Raw genomic sequence first — 22635 nt, 5'->3', positions numbered from 1 at the left:
CTCTAGTCTGTCAATAAATACTACCACATTTTTACCCTTAAATTGTACCTGTCATGGTTTTGTTTCCAGTCATTATGAGAGTTACGAAAGAAAATAGTCCCTTTTGTTTCATAAACTCATCACTGTCAAAGGATAGGAATGAGACAAAGGCCAAAGAAGTTAGTCATAACCAAATGAGTACCATAGATGGGCAGGCATCTAAGCTTTTGATTCAAATAGTTGTTGAATAACAAACATATATACTTCAGAAAAATTTGCCTGTTAAATAATGCTGTAAAAATGAGAATTTTAAAAAATTAGATTTGCTAAAAAGAAAGATGGCGTGGTTATTTGAGTGGGGTTTTGTGGAACACAGGTCAGAATAATGCCCACTGAAATGTTTACCTTCAAGTTACTGAACTTGGTGGATTTTTTTTTTTAGTCTGTTAAAAAAAGTTTTAGAGAGTAGTAGCAATATTTTGGCAAGGTTTATGAATAGAAAATGTTATTACTAACTTATTATTTTTTGTGCAATAACTGACTGTTTATAATGTGCATGTTTATGCTTACATTTTGAAGGTGCAACAGTTCATTGATTTGTAGACATGTTTAGCTTGTCATTGCTTTGTAATAATCCAAATTAACTGATAAATGTGTTTTATTTCAGAGCTTGTGAATTTGTATGAATATCTTCAATTTTTTTGTATTTAAACTTACAGTGTTTTAAAAGTTTGAGTAATTCTTTTGGAACTGTATTTATATGATGTATGAGAGTTTAACACCATACCCTGCAACAAATGGATGTTTTAAAATTGTATGCTTAATAGAGTTTAAAAACTAACATAATTAACTTTTTTTTTTAATTTGAGTAACTCTTGGCAAACTTTAATTTGTGGTTTTATAATGTGCTATTTCTGCAGACATAATTAACGCTAATGTTGTTGTCTTGTGTGTGTTCCATGTCGTCTTTCTTCCAGCCTGGCTTGCCTGCTCAGAACTTCTCGATGTCGGTTACGGTTCCAGTGTCCAATCCCAACACTTTAACCTACAGTAACCCAGGAAGTTCCCTCGTATCCCCATCACTGGCAGCCAGTTCATCGTTAACGGACACGACCATGCTCTCCCCACCTCAGACCACCCTGCATCGGAACGTGTCACCTGGGGCCCCTCAGAGACCACCGAGTACTGGCAACGCAGGTGAGATTTCAGTACTGTTGTGCTTTCCTTCTATACTCTCTTATATTTTAATTTTTTAATTAAAAATACCCACAAACAAAAAACCCAAGTAACAAGTCCTTAACCGTATCAGTTCCTTTTTTTTTTAAGTACAAAATGATACTGTAATGGCAGCAAGTTAGTTTAATGCTCTGGCCTGTTTTTATTAGGTGGAATGCTGGGGACAACTGACCTCACAGTGCCAAATGGAGCTGGTACCAGTCCAGTTGGTAAGTGTGGTATCATGCCTTTGTTGAAAAATAGTGTTGTGTTTTTAGTGTCACAGTTATTTAAAAGCAATTTTTTATTTTGACTCTTTTGAAGAAGTGGTTGTGGAATAAAAAAGGTCATAATTTTCTTAGTTGCCTTGCGATTGTCAAGTTTTATAATTCATATCAAGTGTTTAACTTTTTACTGCCGTGCCCTTTCCACTTCTGTAATATTTGCATTTTTTTATTTTAGTGGTTTTCAGCAGTAGCATGCTGCTCTTGCTTTTGTGTTTCTTTACAGGTGTAATTACAACGCTCTGAAGGGAATCTTATGTTTGCCAAATTTCTTTCTTTGTATGAAATTCACTGTGCTTACTAAACTATTACACTAAAGACAACTCAGCTGTGTTCTCAACTTTAGTATTCACAAGACCTGGAGATTTGATACTGGTTGTGGTGCCAATCAAAATGTAGCAAATACAGACTGTATTGTTTGTATTGCCATGTGTATCTTGCTAATTATTTTCTAGCAGTCATACAAAGAAAGCAGTAAATCTTGGAAGCTGATAGCTAGGTTCTGTCTTAATTTTGGAAGATCATCAGAATTTCTTTCAAAAACAAGTTAGGGATCTTGCCAAAAATGAAATTCACAGTATTTTTTGGTCTTCAGTAAAAAGATATGATAGCACTTCTTCATTTAAATAATATTTTGTCTCCCCTAAACAAAATTTAGTACTCTGATAGAGGGCAGACAGCCATTGAAATTTATCGTGCCACAGAAAGACAAATTAAATGACAATTCATCCACTTCCTTCATGTTCCTTCTGTTCCTTGAGATGCCTTCATAACTGAAGGTCAATTTTGGAAATACACATAACCCTCCTCGGTATGTGTTCATAGCAACTGTTGACCTTTCAGTATTTGCCCACTGGCTACTTAGTGTGGCAATTGGGAAAAAGATCTTCGAAGATAAAAGGCAATTGAGTTTATGAATAAAAAATGCTGCAACTACAAGGCTGAAAGCACAGGATTGACTTTCCACTCTTTATCCATTCTTTGGCTATGTGCAGCAAAGATATGAAATATTAAAGTGTGGTTTCCATCGGGTAAGCAAGATTTTAAATGGAGGAAACTTCCTCAGTTGAAAAAAGTTACTATTTTTAGAAACTCTGGAGGTCAGATGTTGATTTCCATAGTATTTCTCAAGTCAAACTAAATAAGTTTATTATCAAGCTGCTTCAGGCCTCTTTTCCAAAATCAGGCTTTAGTAACAGCAGGTTCAGATTTAAGACTCCTTCTTTCAATAAGCAAATAAAGCAGTTGTTTACAGCACTTGCTATAGAATATTAAACTGCAGAAATACCCAGTTACAGCAGCTTGGTGAACATATTTAATGCAGTCAAATGTTTTCCTGCTTGCATTTATTAATAGTTTATGTGAAAAGTCAAAATGCATTGCTTATCTCTTACTTTCCAGAACATTGCACCCAAAATGTTACACATATACCCACTCATTTACAGAAAGATTTTTTTCATACAAGAGTTGTGGCTGTACAAGGGCAGTGGAACATCTATAAGTACTTCTAGCAAAACTCAAATACCTAGTTAACACCAGAACACTAAGCCACAGAGTACCCTAAGTTGTCAGAGCTCCACTTTCTACTGGGATATGGTGTGGCTTCTTTTAAATACTGTCAGGTGCACAGTAACCTTCTCAATTGCAACCCAAATGAAGAAACCATGTATAACCAAATAGAGTAAATCTGCTGACTTACCAATTTGAGCTTGATAGTTGCTGTTCAGGTGGGTATATCAAGTTAATTATGTCTGCAGTCGACAATGGTTTTAGTTTCTTGCTACATTTATTGTAGAATTCACTTTAAAAACATGTATTTTCTCCTGTTAGCTTTCCGTCTTTTCTGTTAAACTTCTCAGGAATGGAGAATTCTCCTATGGGTATAGTTGTGACAGATCATGTGTCAATTTTGCAGCTCTCAATTTATAGGAGAGATGTCAAAGATAAAGATGGAGTACTGGCATACCCATATTCCCAGATATTCTCTTATGGACAAAGGAAAAACCCAAGTCTTACTCAACATTACTAAGTTTTGAGCATTTGAGATTTTCTGATTTCATTGAAAGATACTTACACGCCTTTATCTCTGAGTAAAAAGCAAGTAAATGTTGCATTGTTGGGACCCAGTTCAAACGAAGATGTTGCATAAAATGGCTCGTTTTTACTTCACGAGTCCTGCGTAACTTGATTGGAATAGATATGATTTGCTTTAGCAGTCAATCTGCCAACTTAACAGTTTTTCTGTGGAGAATAACTGAGTAAAAATATCTGTGTGCTGTAGCAAAGATTGGTAGGTGTTTTTTTCATGTCTAGAACAGAAAATTTTGTGATAGTTTTATAATACTGAGAGCTTATTTCACATGCGGCTGTCATAACTCTGAAAAAGCATTTTTATTTTTTTAATATTTTTGAAATTGTAGCCACCACATAAAAAACATTTGCTGAAAATTTTTTCTTGGCAGGTGTATCAGTTTTGAGAGAGGAGAAATGTCTGGCATTATAACAGCAAACATTATGTTTGCTCTTGAGCTAATTTTATTTTTTCTGTTAATTAGATCAAATGTTTCGGAGCTAGAATTTTCATGATACTGTTGCCCATGGTCAGTGTTAAAGCCTGCTCGGTTTGTGATGGGCGTCTAATATGCTTCAGGATTCTCGTGTCACCAGAATGTGCACCATCATCATGGCTTGAGCACATGCTGCATGTCTATATTACTCCTTTCAAAATGCTGTGGATTCTGATTAGGCAAAGTATAGCCTCACTTGCTCTGACTACTCAAATATGGGGGAGAGTGCCTTTGACTTGGAACTGAAAGGACTTAATGGATGCATCACCTTGGAATTTGTCATGAGTTCTGCTCTGTTCCAGTAGATAAGGTATTATACCTCGAATCATCCAAAAGTTGCCACTGAAGTGCACTTCAGTGAAGTTGTCCCATCCTTGAGGACTGAGAATCAGAAAGGCTCAAAAGAAGGACCAATGCTACCAAATCTCTACTTTTTCTTTCATACCCTTCACTTATGGCATTGAGCTGGAACCATGCAAAGGACCTGGGCTGCCTTAGTTACCAAGGCTGCTTGGAAACCATAAACTTGGAGACCTTTGGACTAAGATGAGCTCCCCAAGTTCTTCCCAGTCCTAGGTGATTTTGAGTGAGCTGTTGGAAGTGGAGACTTTTTATGGTCTTGCATGGGCACAATATTACCTGTCTCTATGTTTCTTTGTCAGTGCAGTAGCCCTTCTGGTCAATAATGCAGTTTATGGACACAGGTTAATCTTCTAGGAAGTTATCTTTCCTCTTATAATTTTGTCATCAGGAGAATGGCTCAGAAAGATCTAGTCATCTTGAGTACTGCATTTCTCCTCTTAGTTCTAGAGCTGTATCTTCTCTAACACCCTCGCTAATCTTCAGGTTCTGAGAATGGGAAGTAACATTAGGAATATTGCATTTCTTTGGAATAGAGCTGAAGAATATCTCTCCTTGAAAAACTGTGTCTTGTGAGCTATTGGATCCTTAATGAGAGCTAATCCAGATCATGTGTGATCTTTTATCCTGGCCTCAGGAAGGATTATGCAGAGGTGGAGTTGGCAGATTGCGTGCACCTGTGAACTGCCTCCTATATTGCCAGGAGGGGATCAAGACAGAGAACTGTGAAAGGCTGCACCTGTAAATAGTTCCCTTTGTCTTGGGGGCTTGGCTGATTGGGAGAGCTTTTTCTCTACATGTCTGAGGATAAAAGAATCTTTCAGCTTTTGGTCTTTCATAACTCTGAGTAAAGTGGCTAATATGCTGTAATTCCTAAAGAATATCAGAGAGCGTGAATTACAAAACAGCTTTCTGTGCATGTACCTTTCTGTTCATGTTGTTTTGTTTATTAAATGAGAGAGACTCCAAGGAGCAGTATCCAGCTAAGTCTGGAAAAACATACCTCTTCCTCTGAAGCAGGAATTTTGCTTCAAACTGCACTGATGCTATCAGCCTCTTCCGTAAGAAAACAGACTTGCTTCTCCCTCCACCCCTACTCTGAAACTCACCAGTCTGTCATCTGCATCAGCTAAAAAGCTTGGCACTGTTGTTGTAGGTGACCACCTTAGGAAAGCAGCTGTAAACCTTGAGCACATTCCTACTTCAGGTTATGCGTTACTGGTGGTATCTCTTACCTGCTCTACCTTCTCTCTGTGTCCATGCAGTCTTTCACTACACAGAGCTCCTAGCTTGTGTCGAAAGGGATTTGGCTTAAGAATGTATGTTCAACTGCTGCTAAATGCAGTGGACAATGTCAGTAGTGTTGCTGTAAAGTTTTGCCTTCCTCTGATCTTTAAGATTACACAACAGTCAGTGCTTCACCCTTCTCTAAGGAAGAAGTTGAAGGATCCCTGAAGAACACTGAGAGCAGCCTACTCACTCTGACAGCTTCCAAGCTCTCCTCAAGGAAAAAGAGTACTGAAAGTGGACTGCAGACTAGCTGGTTTGCAGGGTGCAAGCTGAACCCTTTTCCTTTGCTAGACGTTGTCAGCACATAAGAGTTTGATCCATCCATCATCCTCTGATGAGATCAGCTCACAAGAAATGACTGACTGAAATCAGCATGAAAAATATGCTGGTAGAAGAAAGCATCTGAGTTTGTGTTGGTTTTGTTTATTTTTTTTTCTTTTTAATTGTAGCAATCTCTCCTTGGAAACCACCCATCCACATGTAGTCAGTTCAGCTCCTAAACTACCCTTAGATTTTAACTGAAATTTCATATATTGTTAGGTGTGTTCATTTTACCATAATTTCTGTTTTACTAAGAGGTACAAACCAATTCTGGTTAGAATTTGCCACACATATAACAAATTATTAATCTCCTAGCTGGATTAAAGCATTGAGTTATATCTGTGTGAAGTCTCAACACTTACGTAATGTCACCTTGCGCAGGCCACCACAACACGCGTCCTCAGATGTTCTAAACATATCACTTCTGTCATCCATTCCTGACCATTCTTTACATTGGCTTTGTATAGATACATAGAAATCAACAAATTCAGAAAGTAGAACTCTGATTTCATTAACTGTAAACTCTTTAGTTGACCAGACCTCAAAGACGTTCAGTTGCTGCTGCTATGGTTTCACACAATGCTGGATAACTTTTAGATACAAAAGCCGGATACCTTTGTTTTAGATTTGCTGCTGCATTCTGAATAATAACCCTTGTCTTGAAGAAGGCCCATTTAAATTCTAAATATCCTTGAAAATAGTCTCTCCTTTTATGTAGCTTTAGGCAAAAAAAATTTTCCAGCAACCTGGGAAATGAGAGTTGTTTTTTTTTACTTTTGTAACATGAGTAAGCATTCCCTTGACACTTCATCATGTGTATTTCTTTTTGTTGCATTTTAATATCGAAAGTACTGCCTTAGAAGTATAAATCTTAGATATTAGATGTTTCAAAATCTTACATTACTGTATTATCTGAAGTATCAATTCGTAAAGATCAGTGCAAATACATTTATTTCAGCTTCCTTGAGATGATGTAGTAAAATCTTTCCAAAGCTAGCAGAGAACTTAGGCTTTTTGAAATTATGGTAGAATCAGCAGTGATTTCTGTGCAAGCTGAAAGTGGTATGAACTGCAAATGCTAGATTTTTTGTGTTGTGTTTTTTTTTTTTTAATTTCCACTTAAAACTGTCATACTAAAAAAAAACCCCACAAACCAACAAGTAAATAAATTGAGCAGCTAATGCACATAGAAATGCTATTGTTATATTTACTAGCACTATATTTCCCCACCCTGAGGTCTTGCATGTAAATGTTTGTCCTAAATAAATTTTATGTGGTCTTCTAGATGCATAGTGAATGAATGGCTTATTGCAAACACAATTTTCTATTTACTTCTAATTATGTGACATTCAGGTTGTATGATGTCGTTTGAGGCATAAATATTTATTTACTACTGTTATTATTTTTGCTTAATCTTACATTGCTTAACTGCTTGCTCACAATTATTTTCTAAAACCATGTATAACTCTTCACTTTCTCCAAAGGTGAGCCACAAAAAAAAAAAGATTAATATCATCAATGTCTATAACTTATTCCTTGAGTAGTAATAAGTACATGGAGTACTTTCCAGCCACGTGTGTTCATGGTTTCAGCTGATGTGATTTATATAGTGAAATATGAGTCTGGCTCATGTAATTGAATGCGATGTCTTGGGCTGCAGGACAATAAATGAGATTAAGCTGTATTACATTTCTGAAGGCAGAATATACAGTTGTAAAAATGGGTGGGTTTTAACATTTAGCTTCAGAAAAGAAGTTATTTCAAAATTAAACATTTTTCTGACTAAACAAGAGATTGGCTAATGTACATTGGCCATGTTTGTTATCATGAAATCTAATTAAATTATAATGGTAATCCTTGTTTAAAATGATTCATATAATTGAGAACTGATTATCTTTGCATCGGTGTCTGTTTTCCAAGGAAGTGTTTCGAAAATGCTTTCATAGTTTGTTTTGAAGAATTAGAGTTAAACAAAATCCTTGCAATGGAAGTAAAACCAGTAGTCACTTACATGGGGTTTTATAGTCTGTTTCTGTTTTTCAGTTTCATAGTGTTTTTAAAGTAATTGTCTTTGGGGAAGATCTATAGTGGGTGGGGTAGATAGAATTTCTGTTATACAAAATAGTAAGTAGAATTTATGGGGTTGTTAAACCCTCAGTTTGGCATACTGCCATATAGTTGCATCATCCTCTAATCACTATCTTTTTCTGGCTCCTGACCTTACTCTAAGAAATACCATGCTTTTAGTTATCCTTTCACTCTTAACTTGTAATTTGATTTTTCTTATTAGATTATTAACAGGAAAAAAGGCTTTAAGTTTCATATTAAAAATGAATATTCTACAGTCTTACTGCAGCCCCAGCATATGATTCTTCAGATAATCAATATAGATACTTCAGTGCTTGCTGAATGTTCAGTCCTTGCTATTTATAACAAAGGGCTGCTATTGGATTGATACCCAGAGCATCGCACGCTTACGTCATTTTTTGTTTCTTCTGTTCTTAATCTATTTTTTCTAAACACACATTTTAAGAAATGCTCAGCCTTTTGTCCAAACAAATCTTTGCTTCTGCCCTGCTGCTGAATGATACTGTGCAGAGCAGGCAATGGCAAGGAGTGTGTTGTTTCTGACAGCACCACTAAAAGCATGAAATGTTTCTGAAGGGTTGGCAGAGCCTTGCAATAAAGACTGCAGGAAATGACTGTATTGGGTGTGGAAGAAAGACACTGTCCAGATTTAACACACGAGCTACCGAAATACTTGGAAAGAGAGGACAGGAAATGGTGCCATGGGATAGACTGAAATGCTGTACAGAACTCCCATTGTTTATACAAAGTGTTATTGTTCTGAATTTTAAATTCGACTGAGAGCACTGCAGCTTTGGGTGTAAGAGGTAACACTGACAGCCTAGTGACTAATAAAATGCTATTTATTATTAGATTAAAGCCCAGACTTCACTTTTTTGTAACAGCAAGTTCTTTAAATGTTCTGGCATTTTTGATGAAAGTGGAAGATACTGTAACAGTTTTTTAGATATAATTTGGTGAAAGTTATGCTATTTTCTAATAATTTTTCATCCCTCACATCTTGTTTCCAAATCCACATAATTTTTACTCTGTTCATTGCACAAGATTTATTTGTTTTGTGTTTACACTGATTTATAATGGCTAGATATTGATGCATAACTGTACTTAACAAAACTATGGTTCTACAAAAACTGTCTCTGTCTCAGGAACCTTAGGGGTAGCACAGAACTTAATTTCTCTTTTTTTGGTTGGTTATTTTTTCTGCGTGACCTAGCTGTGGCTAGTTTTCTCCTAGCAGTGAAGAGTATATTTAGCTCTGGTATTCTCAGCTCCAGCTAAACTTTCCAGCCACTTTAACTAAATTTTATCACTAACATAGAAGCATCCAAATAAATTCTGCTGTTTTCTGCCGAGGAATGTAGATGCTTTAATCATGAAATGGGTTTTTGCTGTGGCTTTTAGTACAGAAGGAAGAATGCTGACATAAAAAGCTTTCTTCTTTCTGCTGTGTTCCTTCTTTCCCTCATAACTTCTAAGTTAAATGGTAGAATTCTCGGAAAACGTATTCCCATACCTCCCCTACAAACGCTTCAGGAAAATACTAAATTAGAATAACTCCTCCTTGCTCAGTTAGCCCTGAAAAACTCAAGGGACATATCAGATCATCCATGTATGGTCAGACTTTTGGCACAGTAGAATATCCACAAAGAAAGTAAATCCAGACTTTGCAGTCTAGCCTTTAAAGTTGTGAATTTACTGCTCATCCATATGTGAACAAGAATACAATGGTGGCAAATTCCAGATGAGTAAGTTCTACCTGCTTAGAATTTCTTTTCTTTAAAAATATTTAGCAATAACTTTGTTTCCAGAAGGCCTTTATAAAACTCAGTAGAGTGTCTTCAGGTCAGCACAAGGGTTTTGTTAGAATTCTTGCATTAATCTTTGCGTATCATTTCTACGTTGATAAAACAGTGTGTAGGCTTCCGTTTATGATGGGGAGGGAAAAGATGAGGACTGCATTCGACAGTTCCTCCACCACGTGACGAGGATCAGTAGTAATGGAGGAGGCTCCCTTTCCCTTATTAGCATCCTGGTGAATTCACACCTAGGTTCTCCACGAATGCTGCCTGTCTTATCAGTAGCGGTCACCTTCGTGAGGTGTTGTGCTTTTGCTGATACACGTCATTGTTCTTCATTCTGAGCTTTTAAAGGCATTAAAAACGTTGCTAAGAAAGGTAGCATGTGACACTGACAACTTTCTTGTTTTAATTGCTTTTAGATTAATATGTACTTAATGTCATAAAATTGGATTGGGCATAAGGGCCCATTCAAATTAGAATAATAATACAAAATTCATGCCAGGATGGCGCTACAGGCTATTAGAAGAGAATTTCCCACACAGTGAACTTTGTGTAATGGATTTTTCCCTGAAATGTGACTATAAAGGCGGCTTTCAGAGCTGCAGTGTTAGTATAAACATTATCTTACTATGAATTGTATTTATTTATACACACACACACACACAAGTTCTGTAGTGTGAACTATAGGGTGCCCTGTTGCAAAATTCCCCTCACTTAACAACTTTTTTTTTTCATTTGCAGCTGAATAACATGTGTGTATTTTGGGAATCACTGCTATAAATATGATAAAGTCATTGGAATGTGGCTTTAATTTTTTTCCTGAGAAATATATTTTGGTTAACAGGATTGGTGCTTTTGTCGGTACAGCAAAGTAGAGTACTAGTCACTTAACTGTTTACTGTCTGGTTACTTTTTTCTGATCTGTTTTCAGTGTAAGTGAACACCTGTATCTTGAGTGTATTCAGCTTCTGGAGATTTCAGTGCTGAAGCCAGAACCTGTAGATTTTAGCTTGTCTAATTCTACTTAGAATGAGTATCAGGAGTAGGGTAGAGAAAGACCTGTGTAAAATAAATCGATGGGCATAAATGACATGTATATCTGTGTCCAGAGCTTGGAATGAATTTGAAGGGGAAAGATTTGTTCCCCTCATTGTTGCTAAATATAATCAGACAGTATGTATTTTTGAGACTGAAATTAATTTTATTTGAGAACAGATACTGGAATCCTGCAGGTCTTGAAGATATTTCAATAATATATTTTGGAAATAGAGACTTAAAATCTGATTTTTATTCATGCAGGCAACAGTTCAGCATAGTTCCTGTTCTGTTGGGGTGGGGATGAAGTGGCATTGTGCAAAAGCACACACTTTCTTGTAAGCTCAGCCTGGAGGAACGTCAAAGGGCAAAAAAAAACCCCAACCCACAACAGATGCTATTAGAAGTAGTTCTTTGACAATATGCTCTTCTCAGCGTTAAGCTGCCACAGTGTGCCCTTGAGGTGACATTACTTTTACATATTGATCTTCTGGTGAAAGTGGGTTTTGTTGGTTCGATTATTCAATGCTGCGCCTCTTGTGAGCAGTTTGTATTGAAAGTTTTACAAAAGAAATATTCCATAATTTTACACGTGTGCCAAAATTTTGTGTTGCTGCTTCTCTTCAGTCTTACAGTATATTTATTTTTCTTCTTTCAGGAAATGGGTTTGTGAATTCTCGAGCTTCACCAAGTCTACTTGGAACTACTGGTGGTGGGAATGGCTTGGGCAAAGTCATGCCTACAAAGTCTCCACCTCCACCTGGAGGAGGTAATCTTGGAATGAACAACCGCAAACCAGACCTCCGTGTTGTCATCCCACCCTCCAGCAAGGGTATGATGCCACCATTGGTAAGTTAAAACATTTGTTCTGTAACTGGCTTTGTAAAAATGAAGTATTCTGTCCACATGCACAGGGAGAAACTCTCTCATCTGCTTACTATAAGTTACAGTAGTAGAAAGGTGTTTGTATTCTGAAATTTTACTCATGAAAATCTAAGTTACAAGTTATTACCTTGGGAGAAGATAAATTTGTAAGGAATTTTACTTTTTTTTAAGTGTAAGATAGCAGTCTCACCTAAACGTGGTTAGAGTGCAATCCTAAAGACATAGATTGGGATTTTGTTGTTTTGACATCTCACTGACTTGGTACCGAGAACTTTGTCAATTTGGAGGATGTGGGTTTTAAAAAGGGTTATACATTATTCTGTGGAGAAAGGGCTGATCTCATTGGTGATGGGAACTGTATTAACGTGCCCTAAAGCACGCTCGGTACCTGTTTTTCCTGGGTCATAATGGTTGTGGGATGTGAAATGTAGCTTCAGTGGTAATGATGGTCTGAGAGAAATGCTTGTTTGATGTGGTGTGCTAGAATGCAACCTTGTGTGTCCTACAGCGGATGTCATGTCTTCACTGAAGACATAAAAGAGTAATGAGGATCACTCTCAGTCCCTATTTGTGTACTTTTCAGTACTACTGTGCAGTTTGGCATGTTGGTGGTAGTGTTTGTTCAGCCTAGATTTGGAATAGCACACAAGTTTCATGTCAGGCGTGAGGCAACCACAGCATTGAGACCAGAACAGGTCTTTCAGGAAGAGTTACTCCATTTTTCCTTTAATTTGGTTGGCCAGATCCTTTGGTCTTAGTCTTTCACTGTCACATAGAAATTTTAAACATCTATATGTGTACATTTTCTGTTTCCTGTGTATGGAAGGAAGAATGAACCATAACCAAGATGAGCAGGATACAAAGAATACAAGTACTGTCTGTATAATTCTTACCTGTTTTTAAGATACCATAGGTGCTTACGTTTGTTACTGGTATTCCTGATGAATAATGCAAAATTAATCCAAGTAACAAAAGCTCTAATTATCCTCAGAGTAATGATTCCTGAAGTTTTAGGATTTTCTAGGAATACCGAAGAGTAGAAGACATAGGAAATACATTGGCTGATTATTAAAGTGAAAATTGCACTTTTAAATTAATTACAAACAATACAAGATGATGATGTTATTAATGCAGGGGTTCTGATATTAGTAGTGTACAGTACTTATTCACTGTTGTGTTAAGAACAACATAATATTCAATTTAGGTTTTATCTGTCTTTTTGAGGAAATTGGAGAGAGATTTCAGAGTAGAGATGCTGGCGTGGTTGTATGTCAAAAATAGTGTTTCTGAGCTGGATGTTTATTGGATCAGTCCAGTCAGAAACTGCTGTACTGCACATCTACAGGTGTTGTCAGTGTGTAGCTGTGTCCTTGTTTTCACTAAGCTCTTTCTGCACGTATTCTTTCAGTACAGTATTTTTTAATTGACCCAAATTACATAAGGTATTATACTTCCTAGTAGTGTTATTTACAGAATTCAGGTGGCAAATTAACATTATTAATTAAAATAAATAAAAACCCTGAAGCACAAACGTGACTTTTTCTTTCATTTTTGAAAGCAATGCTATTTTTAGTAACTGTGTTATCCTTCTTGTTTGCCGAGTACAGTCGGAGGAGGATGAATTGGAGTTGGTGAGTTTGGGCTACTGTTTGATGAGAGAGAGCAAGATGCTGAAAATGTCTTTTACTACAGTTCTTCTAACTGTAGTTTCATTACATATAATTCCAGTGTTCCCTTAGTAGCAGACAAAAATACATTCGTTTTATCAAACTAAAAACCTGACCAATCCAAGTTGAAAATGCGTCCAAAGTCTACCACTTTCCATTTGTAAACTTCTATTTTTTTTTTTCCTGAAAATATTTGTTTTTCTTGGAGGGAACATTGGAAAAGAGCCTTACAGAGTAACTGTCCATGTGTATAGGATATTTACTGTCTTTTATGTAAAATACAAATAACCACTTATCATCCCCTAAATTATTGGAATATTTATAGAAGGTGGCTTCATCCATGAAGTTCTTCAGTTTGTAACACAAGCTCAGTATTACTTCTCTTATTTTCAAGGAGATGACATCATTGCTGGTGAGGTCACCTTTTTGGAGTTCAGAATTATTTCATCCTGCCTGAGATTATCAAACCACAGGGGTGTTCCCTGTTTACCAAAAGGAATAGAGAATTGCAGATGAATAATTCTACCTTTTTCCAGTGGAAAGATACTCTGCTTTTGAAAGGAAACTCTTGGGATTTGTGTTTTTTCTATTTATTCCAAAAGGTTTTAACGTTTGGCATTCTGTCTGGAATATAACGTAAGGCTAAAATAATTTGTAACTTATTTTTAGAGCAATTTGCAAATTGTTTTGCTGCTGTAGCACAAACCATGCAGAAGATGCTGCATCAGAGTGCGATTGTAAAGATGCACAAAGAAGTCTGCCTGTTACGTACCTTGATTTGTTTTTGAACATGGACCTGTTGCTGGGATGAGGCTCTAATTGCATGAAAGCATGGAAAATGTAGTGATTTAGATGTATTTCTTGATGAATGCATGCTGCTGGTTGATTTTTACCTTAAACATGAGCAATAGAGGTACTAAAGTAAGGAAGGGGAAATGATTTTTGAAAGTCAATATTGAAATTTTTAAGGTTTATTGGAATGACTGGCTAACTGAGCAGTTGAAAACAGGAATGGTGCATGTTCTCACCTTTGTAGAGAAGCGTCCGGTTTCCAGTGCAAGAAATAAAGCTCTAATTCAATGTAAAAAAAAATTAATCAAAATAGCATTACGATTGGAATCAATGCAAAAGCCCTTAAATGAAGGTATTCCTACCTGCTAAAAATCGCTGTGCTCTTGGAAGCGTGAGGTAGTGTGACTTGGTTTGTGGATCTTGTGAGGAGTGTGGGCCCTCTAGTGGCTTCCAGAACTGGGCTCATCTCTTAGGGGAAGAAAGTTCACTCCAAGAAAACACAGTGGTGTCTTCCTCAAGCATGGTAAAGAAATATGAAATACCGTTGCAGTGTTACATCTCATTACGCTAATTGCTGATGCTAATTCCGGTGCTAGAAAGCAGTTCCAGATCATGTCCGGGAACACTCGTTCTGGGTGGTTGGAACTGAGCACTGACTGTGAAAACCAGATAAGAACAGTAGCATAGCATGGGGTACAGATATTGAATTCTTCCTGTAAATAAAAAACTATCATTTGTACCAGTTTAAAAAAAAATTTAAAAATTCCTGAAAGTTGTCATGAGTCTTTGGCTGAATCTCCAAGTACAACAAATTTTAGACGCATCTAAATACTTCTTAGTGTCTTTGTATGGTGTTCAGGAATTATATTGAGAAATAAATTACCTCAGAAAACTACCTTTATTAGCCACTCAAAAAAAAAAAAAATTCCCATGGGGAAATCCTTTGATCTGGATTGTTTCCCAGTATACTCCTCTAACTTTTCCATTATACAGTAATGTCAACTTTATAGGCTGCCATCCAAGAAAGCTTTGGAAAAAGGTCAATTCCTGACAGGCACGAGAATCTGCTCTAATAACATATCTTTATGCCAGATAAACTTGGTCTCGTGAAGATTTTCAGAAGTACGTAAGTGATTTAAAGGGATAAATTACATGGAAAATCAGTGGGACTTTCTCTGCGACTTCAGACTTTTCTGTCTGGGAGCTCTGAAGCGGAGTGGGTGCATCTGCTGAGCAAATGCAGGAGAGCCTCCAAATCCTTACGAGGCTCAAAGGTGGGATGAGAAACAGAGGTCAGAAGCTTGTAGCGAGTGGAAAATTATGTCTAATTTTAATATGGGAGCTGTGGTATACTTTTTTCTTTAAACTGGGAAGATACAAGCCAAGGATTGATAGCCCTCAATTCGTCTTCACAAATTTGAGTTTAGGATTGAGCAGAGCCATGTTTCTGTACCTGCTCATTCCATTATTATAAAGGGAATCATGTATTTTTAATACTGCTCACTCTCTCAAGATCAGACTGGAGAAAAAAATTAAGTGCTGCAGATACCGAAATACTTCTATACCTGTCCAAAATAAGGAAAAAGTAGTAGTAGCTTCAATCTTTTAAAGCTCAGAAATGGAACTCTGTACCAAAGTGATGAAAAACTGCTACTTCTGTAGCAAATGTATTTTTCACAGCTGGAGGGAGGCTTGCTTTTAAAACACACATTCAGCGTTTTGAAATCCAGCTCCCTTAATCAGGAATGGTTTTGTAAGAATGTAGGAATACAGGGTGTAGAGACTGCTCCTGCTTCTAGCATTTCTAAGACTTCCGTAAGTCAAACTAAGTATCTGTTGTTTAAAAATTAAAAAATGTAACATTGCCTGTTCTTGGCAGTATCTGACAGGGCTAAATGGTGTTGAAATACGTATTTTGAAGAAGGATTTAAAGTTGCCTCCCTGAAGAGTAGAACGTTCTGTGACAGAGCAGCTTTGCTGTCTGGTGGTGTTCACTACAGCGTTTAATCCAAGGTTTTCTAAACAGCAAATTTGGTCGAAGAGCTTAATTTGAGTGATATGTTTGCTGCAGATGTTCATTCCAATATGTGAGAAAGAAAGACTTATTAAAAAGCCACATCGTGCCTACAGTTAGATAATCCGAGACATCTAGTTTAGCTATTTTTCCTGTCAAAAAGCACAGTTGCTCTGTGTGAACTCAAATGTCATTTGCTTTGAAACATATCTGCATTCTAACAAGTACTCTCAGTTTCTCAGGAACCATGGGAACAGCAAGATTATTTTATCACCGAGGTCTTATCAACACAAATTTAGAAGATCTCTGTGTTCTTTTCAGGACAGGTGTAGTCAGCACAGTGTCAAAACTGGCAGCTAAAATTTCGAAAGTTGGATAAACAATTGGGAAGTGGGATACTCTTTTTCTGGTGGAACTGCACCTCGCCATCTGCACTAAAACCCCCTTAAAAAAAAAGACTAAAAGCTCTTAAATCACTTAAGAACTTCTGAGAATTGTTCTGTGTATCCCTAAGGAACTGTGCTTATTTTTGTGTCTTACAACTCTAACACTATTGAAATCTGCATGCATGGGAAGCCAACCAGTGAGTCTTAATTAATTTTTCATTTCAGTTTGCCAAGATCATTTTAGTTGTCTTCAAATGTTTTGGCTTGTTTAGAAAATCAATCCTGACAAAAAGGATACATTCGTAACTAAAAAATAAAGCAAAGAAACACATTTTAGTTGAATGCTATTTTTATATCAGCACTTGATTTTCCATTGTTCTAACTGATATCACAAGGCACGTTGTTGCTTTTAATCGTTTCTAGAATACCCAAAGGATAAGTAGTTCTCAGTCTACACAGCCTCTTGCTACCCCTGTGGTGTCTGTGACAACTCCAAGCTTGCCTCCGCAGGGACTGGTGTATTCGGCCATGCCTACTGCCTACAACACTGGTAAGCATTGTTTTTGCTAAGTGGCTTGACTTGTCAGATGTACCAGGCTTTTGTGATTCATAAGCCCAGAGTATTTGCGTTTCTGTGACACTTCACTTTATATTTTGGTTCAAATGAAGGCTCTTATTCATCAGAAATGAGCCTTTAGCTTGTAAAACGTGTAAATGTTGGGACTTACATCAGGAAGAAGCTTTCAGTCAGTCAGGTTGCATGCAGCTGAATACGGAGATACAATAAAATGCATTGCTTACAGCAGTATTGTTGAAGCTGTCCTCACATGGAAGCAGTAGTTGCCACTTCAGAGCATACTGTCTCCCTTGTTCTGCTCTGCTGGCTCCAGCAGCAGGAGGGAATTGGTTCTACAGGGGCTTTCAGTTCATAAAACAGCCCAGATGTACAATACCCAGATGGGCCTTCTCCTTCTCCTCGCCAGTAGTCCTGTCAAGAAGGGAGGTGGGGACCCACAGGAAGGCATCACCATTTCCCCGCTGTGAGTCTCTATGATCTGAAGGACCTTAAAACCATTTTTTATTCAAAATGGGTGTGATGTAAGGAATTTGATAATACAAGTGATAACTGGTTTGCCAGTTTGGAAGGTAGCTGGTGATGTAGTGCCTGTTATGTTGTTTCCATACCAATAGAGTGAATTTTGACTACAATCTCAAGCTTCTCTGTTTGGTACAGACCCCGTATGTAATCAGTGAAGGAATTTTTGTAATCATTTCCTGGAAAGGCTGCAGCCTTGATGGTGTCAGATTGATTACTGTTGCTCTGTGATGCATAGTTAAATTTTAAAATGCACCTGCAGAGAAACATTGCAGATAAGCGTCAATACATGTTGTGTCAGTCAGAGTTGGAATAGCTATTGGTTAAAACCAAAACTGAAAATAATTCCACGGTTTACCATTCTTTTTCGGTGAAGTTACGACGTTCAAATGTACGTGCGGTAATTTGTTAAACCAGGAATTTTGGAATGGGATGCCACTGTGTTGGCAGTGCTAATATTTAAGTCTTATTTATTAGGCTCTCAGATTTTTTTTTTTTTAAAGAAATTAAAGAAATTTTCTTCTCTTTTGCAATGATAGATCTTAAGAACTGAGCTACGCTTGAGAGTTTCTATTTGTAGGTGCTCAACACTGGCTCTCTGGCTCAACAGAAGAGCCTGAGGATGTTCTTCTCTTCTTTCTATGAATCTTGAGAGATCCACATCTCCAGTAGAGATTTCCAGTAGCATCTCTTCCCTGGACCTAATGTTCTTAATCTTGTGCAAAGGTCAGGACAAATTAATAAAAACCTTTAAGGTTTGCAGAAAATGGCCTGAACCTGAGTGATATAGAGGTTTTGTAATTATCTTCATTTTCTGCAAGGAGAGGCACCATAGAGTCTATAATGTTGGAAGATGGCCTAGATAGAGTAGCCATCCGTTCATAATAAATTTCCCCCCAAAAAAGATGGGATTTTTTACATTTTCTTCACTTTTTTTAGCTTTGAAAGTCTGCGCTACAGTTTTTAGTTTAGACTTGTAGCCATCTTCCAGCCAGACACCCTACATCTTTCTGAATTTCTCTTTCCGTATTAATGTGCCCATGAACTGACATCTACCACCCTTCAGGCACCTTCTACATTGGTTTGCCCCAAGGCCCTGCCCCCAGCAGTTTCTGGTGTGCCCAAGGTTTGCGTTTAGGGAGGGACTGTTGAGTCATCAGCAACAGCAAATGTTTGTACTTGGGTAGCACCCACCGAAATCGTTGAACATTCATGCAAATAATCGCTGCCCTGAGGGGGGGTAAAGTTCAAAGAAAGGAAGGAAGAAGATGGGGTTGCAATACCAGTATAATGAGCAGAGTGAAGAACTGAGCGTGGTGACTGGCAGTATGAATTTGCTGAGCATACAGACCTTGGTTTGGTATTTCTGCAAAGATGGATTATATATTGCATTTAATGGCCGTCTGAAGTAAAGGAGTAGTTCTGGTCCCTGCTCAGGAGACCCACAGTGAGTTTTACCCGTCACCCAACAAACCCGATCGCATTCCCGACGTTGTTTTGGGAAGCAGTGTTGTGTGCATCCCTCATCCAGAATAACCTATAAGCTGATGGCTAAACAAGGATTTTGGACAAGAGGGGCTGCAGTCTGAATCTCAGGAAGCAGCAGAGACAACTGCAACTGGTGACCTGCGCAGTGGACAAGTGCTGTTACCACTGGGATGTGATTTTAAAAAACAGCCCATTTCCTTCGATAATGCAGTAATTTGTGAAAAGCTTTGAGCCTTTAGTGCTTTTCACATGCTTCAAAATTACTTCTATTAGCTTGAGCCTTTCAGGGGATTTGCGAGAAGAAATTTGATGTTGAAACCAAATTGTCATCTGGATGTTCTCCGGGTAGTCACCACTTACATAGCAATTTCAGTTTTGCAGTTCAAGGACTAAGATAAAATTTAAATACCTGAACTGTTTTTCTGGATTGATAGTTTTTTTTCAGGGCTGGAAAGGATAGATTCAGCTCTCAGATCCTTAATTAAAATGTTGGTTATCAGTTTGGCACAAATATACTATTCTATATAATTTGGTTTTCTGCAGACTGTTGGAGGAATGGCCAGAAGGAACTGAGTTACTTGTTCTAAAACAGTCTAGGCATTTTAAAAAATATTCGAAAATCACAGAGATCAGTAAAATAGTAACTTACACTTGACAGAGCATATCTAGCCATAAATTATATTACTGGCTTTAGGTCAGTTACTTGGCAAAGGCACTAACTTCAAAGGTATCTTCTTGCTAGGGTCACGGCACTGATGGTTTGTGTCACGTAGAAGGCACTCTGCAGCCTGAACAATTTTTCCATCTTGCATCAAGCTGCTCTGTACAGAAATGTGTGTCCTGCTTTTGCTGCTGGCAGATAGGTGATTATTTAGGGAAATGATAATGCGACTAATTGTGTAGCGGCATATGTATCCTCTGGAAAAGTATCTCCTCAAACCCCTGTCATCAGACCAGTTCTCTCTAAAGTAGCAGAAGTTAATTGTCTATTATCATAAAAGCTATAATTGCAAAGAAAAAATACATGGAAACTGAATCGTATAAACATTTTCTTCAGGTCTGCTCTCGCAGAAATCCCGCTGGTGCAGAGTAGTGCATCCGTCTCAAGGGTTACATTTACTACACTTGCAGCTTGCCAGGTTGGGTCCATGTCCTACTCATTGGAGGGTTGGACTTTTTTTTTTTCCCCCCTAAAGTTTAGTTTTGCAAAAGGGCTTTGGATTGATCAGCTTGAGAAAAATCTTGCTGAATGTGTGAGGAAATACTTGTGAGGGTTTTTTGGAGTTCCAACAAATATGCCAACTGAGAAGAAATGAAACAAAAAGGCAGCTTCAGGAGCATTCCCAGCCGGAGTGCGGCTGGGGTTCCCAAGGTCTTCAGGAAGATTCTAGCAGGGGTGCACATGCACCTCTGAACGGACAGTAAGCTGTCATGGGGCTCTCCTTCCTCGGTAGGTCAGTCAAAGGGAAACCTAAACGTTGTCCACAGCAAAGAAGGTGGTGGATGGGAGTGGGGAAATTGTTCAAGGAAGCTATCTCCAGAGGGAGAAATCATAATGGTGGTGTCATTTTAGGATGGTACTAAAGCAAACAAACAAAACCCCAACCAAACAGAACCACCCCAAAACCCCAAAACAATCCGAAAAAACCCACCCCAAGCAAACCAAAAAAACAAATGCCACCCTCACTTAAGCAGAATTTTTGGTTAACTTGCTGCAGCATAAGTTTGGCTGCTAGCATTTTGTGGCGTTCTCCGGAGACTAGAAATGATTTTAAGGAAGCTGTATTACAAAATAATTAAAAGCAGAGGAAGGTTTGCAGCTTTGTTTTAAAACCTGAGAGAAAAGCATGAGTGATAATGATCAAGTGAAAATCACTTCCTCTGTGTGAATGGCGTGAGAACTGTCTGCGCCTTAGCAGCCAGTCACTGACTGTTGATCAGGAATATATTGTATTTTCTGTTATCCATTTAAATTGTGTTTCTAAATAACTGTAATTTTTTTTGTCTAAATGAAGAGGTTTCTTTTGTTTATTTGATACAGAGATGACAGTATAATCAGGCATAAAGTAACGAGCGGAACTGTTGTGGGGAGAGGGAGATGCCTTCCAGTAGGACTGAGCCAGTGGAGCACAGAGGGGTCGCTAAGGCTCCCGGCCAGAGTGACTTCGGTCACACATCCCTTGGGTGTCCATCGCCACCCACTGCCTCCCACCCCGACCGCGGCTCAAGCATCCCTGTGCCTGCCCTGGCAGCCAGCGCAGGAGCAGCCAGCGCTGTTCCAGGGGGTGGTTTTAGATGGAGGTTGTAGGGCCGTGAACTGCTCCGTGACGTGAGCCAGCCACGGCGTGTGCCTCTGGCCGACCAACTGCTGCCTCCCGCCCGGGAACCAAACCACAGCCAAGATGCCTTCAGCAAACCCGGTGCAAGAAATCATTCCTTCCTAGTGACTTGTATGAATTATTCCCTTCTTGTTTCATTTTGAAATTGCCATGCAGACAAAAATCTTCAAAAATGAAAATACTTGTCTTGCTGTAAGATGCACATTTATGTAAAAGAAAATATGCATAAATATGTTGTACCTGTGGGTTTAGAAGAAGCTGTATCAGACAGCAACATGTAGGAATTGAAAATGCAAAAAAGATTGTCATTTGGAGGCCTGTGTCCTGTTAAGCTCCTTGTGAAGTCAGGAGTACTGCTCCCAGAGTTCAGAGTGTTCACGTCTGGACTCCTTTGAGTCACTTGCCTTTACGTGTTTTGGGCAGAGAGTCTTTTTATTTGTGCATGTGTCGCATACATTCTTGTGTATTTTTACATGTGTGTGTATATATGAAAAAATAAATCTGTAAACTACTTTCTTATGTGTTTTTCCCTCTTAGATTACTCCTTGACTAGTGCAGACCTGTCTGCCTTGCAGGGATTTAACTCCCCAGGAATGCTGTCCTTAGGGCAGGTGTCTGCCTGGCAGCAGCACCATCTGGGTCCAGCAGCCCTCAGCTCCCTCGTGTAAGTACATCCGGTAATGGTACAGCCGCTTCGGGCTGGATAATCCGCACTGGGGAGCATTTAGCACAGACCAGTTTAATTTCTCGTCTGCTGGTGGCGGTGCGTTGCCTTCCAGGTTTGCTCCTTGGCTGGAAAAGCATCCGTGTTTCGTGTTGTTTGTCCCTTTGCAGTTGGTTCAGTGCTTGCTCTGACAAGCTGCGTCCCTGCAGGCCCGGTCTCTTACAGAGGAGTCCCCTGCACGATGAACTTCCATGTTTGGAAATACTTCTGTTGGTTTTAACTTCTGGAAATGCATGCAGACCTTTAATTAATGCTTTTCTCAGGCTTGTTTCTTCGCTTCAGTAAGTTGCATTTATTTACATACCC

The 22635-nt window shown here is 38.3% G+C and overlaps 1 protein-coding gene across 4 annotated transcripts in view; it reads left to right on the top strand.

Annotated features, from left to right (window-relative positions):
* The window catches only part of MEF2A (myocyte enhancer factor 2A), a 95209-nt gene that overhangs the window by 68413 nt on the left and 4161 nt on the right, over window positions 1–22635 (top strand). For 3 of the 4 annotated variants that reach the window (XM_086620417.1, XM_086620415.1, XM_086620416.1), the window contains exons 5-9: window positions 957–1176; window positions 1365–1424; window positions 11597–11787; window positions 17106–17232; window positions 22143–22269. In XM_086620417.1, coding sequence (XP_086476543.1) covers window positions 957–1176; window positions 1365–1424; window positions 11597–11787; window positions 17106–17232; window positions 22143–22269 — 725 coding nt within the window. Of the gene's footprint in view, window positions 1–956; window positions 1177–1364; window positions 1425–11596; window positions 11788–13430; window positions 13455–17105; window positions 17233–22142; window positions 22270–22635 lie in introns of all 4 variants that reach the window. The other variant, XM_086620414.1, reaches the window with a different exon arrangement.

The sequence above is a fragment of the Tauraco erythrolophus genome, chromosome 14, assembly GCF_009769465.1.
Source record: "Tauraco erythrolophus isolate bTauEry1 chromosome 14, bTauEry1.pri, whole genome shotgun sequence".
Lineage (NCBI taxonomy): Eukaryota > Metazoa > Chordata > Aves > Musophagiformes > Musophagidae > Tauraco > Tauraco erythrolophus.
This window is presented reverse-complemented; position numbering and strand designations above follow the sequence as displayed.